At 46.6% G+C, this 4,960-nt stretch overlaps 1 protein-coding gene across 1 annotated transcript in view; it reads left to right on the top strand.

Moving 5' to 3' along the window:
- ZNF346 (zinc finger protein 346) overlaps nt 1-4,960 on the top strand; it is a 12,373-nt gene that overhangs the window by 6,652 nt on the left and 761 nt on the right. Inside the window, exons 4-5 of the mRNA XM_010002099.1 lie at nt 566-805; nt 3,730-3,823. Of these exons, the coding sequence (XP_010000401.1) occupies nt 566-805; nt 3,730-3,823 (334 nt within the window). The remainder of the gene's footprint in view (nt 1-565; nt 806-3,729; nt 3,824-4,960) is intronic.

Below are 4,960 nucleotides of genomic sequence, written 5' to 3'. Positions count from 1 at the left end.
CAGGAGAGGAGCTCTCTGGCCCTTAGAAGGTTCCTCACTCTGGTCTTTGGTACTCCATAATGAGAGGGTGCAGGTTTCTCCATCAGAGGGGAGAGCTGCCCCTCTGTGTGGATTCACTGCATTGGACCTAGTCCCGTTCATGCTGTTTCTCAGGCACAGCTCATTGTGACTTTGGTTCAGGATCAAGTCCTGCAGCTGCACCTTGTGTCCAAAACCCACTTGCCTTTGTTGCACAAGGTGCATGGGTGATGACAAGAACTCATTCATGTCCAGTGTTTCTTGAATACAGCCATGCTTACATTAACTCCACTTAGGAGAAATGTGCAAATCTGGTTTTTTAAACCCTGCAAGTTTTTCTGACCTACTCTGACTTGCCTTATCACATGCCTTTCAATTCCATTATGTCAAGGGAAGAGGTAGAAACAATGTGAATTTATCTAGGTGTTTTATATTTGCTGTCTAGCTTTGGGTTTTAAACGTGGTATTTTGGCTTTGGGGAAATAAAATTACTGGTTTTTTACTTCCGAGTTCTGCGACTGACCAAGAGTTTGGATTCACCTTGCAGAAGCAGTGTCCCCACAGAAACATCCTGCTAGCCTCCCCACCTCTACTGCATCTTCTAATGAAGAGAACAAGGACATTACTGACCCAGACAAGTTCTGTAGCCTCTGCCATGCCACTTTCAACAACCCCCTTATGGCAAAACAGCATTATGTAGGCAAGAAGCACAGAAAGCAGGAGACCAAACACAAGCTGATGGCACACTACGGCCGAACCCCTGATGCACCAGCATCGTCCTTCATGGGTGAGTTCTCAGCAGGCAGGCTAATAAATAGCTGGAGAGCAGGGTGGGAGAGCAATGGTATGTGTCTGATAGGTCTTTGGGTGAGAGAGTCCATGCAGGGAGAGCAGAGGAGAACTGCTCATGATGGGGATCTTGATTATACACCGTAAGATTGATTTGGTAGATTTTGTAACCCCCTGGCAGCAAGAGAGGTTTTAGACTGTAGCTGCTCGTGACAAGCTTTGGGTTGTGTTTTGCAGTGGTGTCTAATGGGGGACATGTCTCTTTTGTTCTCTGCATGGATAATCCAGGGATTTTGGCTGGTGCTGTTTCTGGCTAGGTGGATTGCATCCAAAATGGAAAGATAAAAGTGGTATTTGATGCTTCAAAAAATGTCTTCAGAAGGGACTAGCTGAAGATGGAAGAAATAGGTTTAACTGCACCTGCTGCTTCAAAGCACATGAAAGCCAAAGAAATTTCTCCCTCACTGCCTTTCTGTCTGTGTGGGCACTTCCATCTGATGAACTCATGCAACTCTCTCTGGAGCAAGCAGGAATGTGGAGGGGGGCAAAGAGCTATTAAGGAGGAACTTTAGGCAGACAGTTAAAACCCATTTGGTTTATGATCTGCTGCTTATGAGCACTTTGACATGATGAAAGCCCTTGGAGTCCAGTGAAAGCATTAGGAGCTCACAGTAAATTCCCTTGTTCCTCCCAACAGCCTTCTGTTGCACCAGGAAGTCTAGTACCTGCTGGATGTTTGAGGTAAATAATCAGCAGACAAATCATCTTAAAATCTTCTTCAAGGGCTTCTTTCTCTGTTGTAAAAGCCCACACAAGCAGGAGATTAATTATTCTACTTCTTTGCAGGCCACCTTTAGATACCAGTAGTACTTATGAGAAATGAGGCTCAATTATCCAAGTAATATTCTCTCCCACGTCGCGTAGTCGTGTGGGAGCTGGAGAAGGTGCTTGATATCTAGCATTACCCATCTGCTCTTTACCTAATTAGCAGGGCCTGATGAATGGTTCTGCTTTCACATGACTGAGACACCTACAGTGGCAGGAGCCCCAGCCCGGGCAGGCTGGGTTAGTAGCAGTGCCCTGGCCTGTGTGAGGGACGTCTCCTCTGGAGTGCCAGCAGAACCACAGTACCTATGGACATCTCTCCATGGCACTTCAGCTCTTCAGGAGAGGCTTCAGAGCCTGGTCTGTAATTGAGGGCTGTTCAGCTCTGATGGGCTGCAGACAGGGCTGTTTTCTCCTGCTCCCTTTGCCCGTGTCTGTGTGCTAACAGCCATGCCTGTCCCTGAACTTCTCTTGGCTAGGATATGTCTGGCAGCAGATGAGGATGTGTTCTCCACAGCACAACACCATGGTGTTTGTCTGCTTAAAGTTCCTCTAGGAATCACCAGTTTTGGGTACAGGAATGCAGTTTGGACAACTTCATGCACCTGCCTGTTGGTCAGATTTGCAACAGAGAGATCTTGACCTCAGTCACACAGGGAGGCAGGCTTGAGGGCTCCAGCAGCTCCTCTGGCCTTTCCCACCCGAGTCCAACTCTGTTTTGAGAGCTGAATGTCTCGCTTGAGTCCACAATCTCTCTGAGGTGCAGCAGGCAGGTGGGGAAACATCTGCCACAACATGCATTGTGCTTCTCACTCAGTGTTTGCCCTGCTCTGCACCCCTGTACGAGTCTCCTCTTTCAGCTTAAGGAAATGTTTTCCCTGTGATTCTCCCAGGCAGAGCCCTTCCTCAGTGAGCCAACATTCAGGAGCACATAATGTCTTAAGGACAACTGCCAGGATTTTCCCCTGGTAGAGATTCCTGTGCTGAGCTGTGCTGCTGTACTTGGCTGTTTGGTATCTGTGACCTCCCAAACTTTAATGCCAGCTGGAGTTGTCATGTTACACAAAACCATTGATCTGTCTAGTACAACTATTGTTGGAAATTATTTTTTTTCTTGTAGTTAACTGATACACTGACTGTAACCAAACTGCTTGAGGATAGAGCTTAATATCTCAGTTGGCACCTCAGCAAGGCTTAGCAGAATGCTGCATTGTGGAACTGGACATTGTGTGTAATCTTCTCTGGCTGCGTTTTTTTTTGTTGTTTTTTTTTCTGAAACACTTGAAGCATACAAATGAAGTCTGGTCTGTCCCTCGTTTTTTGTTATGGGATGTACAGATCAGGAGTAGTGGGAATTTGGGAGAGAAATGGAGTTGCAAAGGCAGTATAGCATCATGTTTGGTGTCCTATTCATAGAATGGTTTAGGTTGGAAGGGACCTTAAAGATCATCAGGTTGCAACCTCCCTGCTATGAGCAGAGACACCTCCCACCAGACCAGGCTGCACAAGCCTCATCCAACCTGACCTTGAACACCACCAGGGAGGAGGCATCAACAGCCTCCCTAGGCAACCTATTCCAATGCCTTACTACCCCAATCATGAAGAGTTTCTTCTGATGTCCAACCTAAATCTCCCCTCTTTCAGTTTAAAACCATTACCCCTTGTCCTGTCGCTGCACTCTGGTGAAAAGCTCCTCCCCAGCTTTCCTGTAGCCCCTTCAGGTACTGGACGGTGCTATGAGGTCTCTCTGGAGCCTTCTCTTCTCCAGGCCGAACAGCCCCAACTCCTAATGCTGAGTCTTTGACTGTGTCCGATATTATGAACTGTATATAGGAAATGTGTCCGTTTTGATAGATAAACAAACCCATGTTCTGACAGGAAAAGCTTTCCTGGCTTAGCAATTCCCTCAGTGACTGGCTGATACATGCTGAGGTAGTGGGATCCTGCATCCTCCCTGCCTGGTCAGGCTATTGACTTGCTGTTTGTCTTTGCTTAGCAGTTGTTTAACACATCAAATGATTGATTATCTCACTTGTTTCTACCTCCGGCACCAAGTTGTTGGCTAGCTGTCTGTGCTAACATTGATGTCTGTTTCAGCTGGGAAGGGGTACCCCTGCAGCACATGTAACATAGTACTGAACTCCATAGAGCAGTACCAAGCTCACATCAGTGGCTTCAAACACAAGAATCAGTAAGTAACATTCTTGTCTAAGTGTGTTTCCAGCCTCAGTGTTCAAACCGGTGGCTTAAGTAGAAGTCAAAATGCACTTTTGAATGTGTATTGCTATCTGATGCAAGCCGAGCAGCAGGGTTTGTGCAAGCTTGCTGGTTTTGTCCTGGAGTCGGTTCTCGGCAGCTCCCTCTGCAGGCAGCTCTAGGCTGCTGCTGAGGTAGAAGTGCCCTGCAGTCGTTTTCTTTCGTGGTGGTTCAGCTCAGTGTGGACCTTTGCAACAAGCGCATCCAGCCTTACACCCACTGAACACTGTTTTTCTGACAATTGAGATTTTAATTTAATTAAAGACATGCTGAGTGGAGATCTGCTTGTCGATCTACTCTCTCCTGGGGTTGCTTGTCTTAAAATTTGGTATGTAGTCAGCACACTCCAGAAACCTAGACTATATTCCTGAACTCACTTTCACAGCTGGTGAGTTAAATAATGGCATCCCTGCATATATTATTAACCTGAAAAACTTAGGCTGCCAGATTATTAGTACCAAAAATACTTGTTCTGGACACTGTCAAAGTTCAGATCTCTTAATTTCAAAGCCTTTGCTAAAAGTAATGAGAGCTTCTTACAAGAAAGAGGTATTAGGAAACCCTACATGAAGTGAGGACAGACTCCTAGCCAAATTTCTTGGAAAGGACAGGAGGAAAACTGGAATCTCTTGTTGCCTATCCGTGGAATTACATCCCAGGAAATTTCTGGCACTTGATCAGCGCTGCCAGATCAGTGAATAGCAAGTATCCCATTCTAGAAGAGTAACATTGAGGATGTTCCCAGCACACATGCATAAATGCTCCCTTTAAGGACATGGATGTTGTCCAGGTTTTTGCAGCCAGACAGCTCCCTTTCATAAAGCTGCTTCTGGATTCAGCCATTCAGTCCTGTTCCAGGCCAGCTTCTGCAGTCTGAAGGGAGCCAGGATACTTGCCTTGTAATGGAAGCTCTTTACCAGTCCTTGAGCTGTGCAGTAGCTAATTCTGCCATGCTAAATGGGTCTGTTTACACACATGCACGGAGGGCAAGCATGCACTTGGAAGCTCTTCTGGCAAGTTGACTTGGCTGCAGTAGGCTGTTGCTCTAGTGACAGCCATTCCCGCTGAGCAG

This window comes from Chaetura pelagica, unplaced genomic scaffold, assembly GCF_000747805.2.
Source record: "Chaetura pelagica isolate M959 unplaced genomic scaffold, ChaPel_1.0 scaffold356, whole genome shotgun sequence".
Lineage (NCBI taxonomy): Eukaryota > Metazoa > Chordata > Aves > Apodiformes > Apodidae > Chaetura > Chaetura pelagica.
Note: the sequence above shows the minus strand (reverse complement) of the source record. Positions and strands in the feature narration are given on the sequence as shown.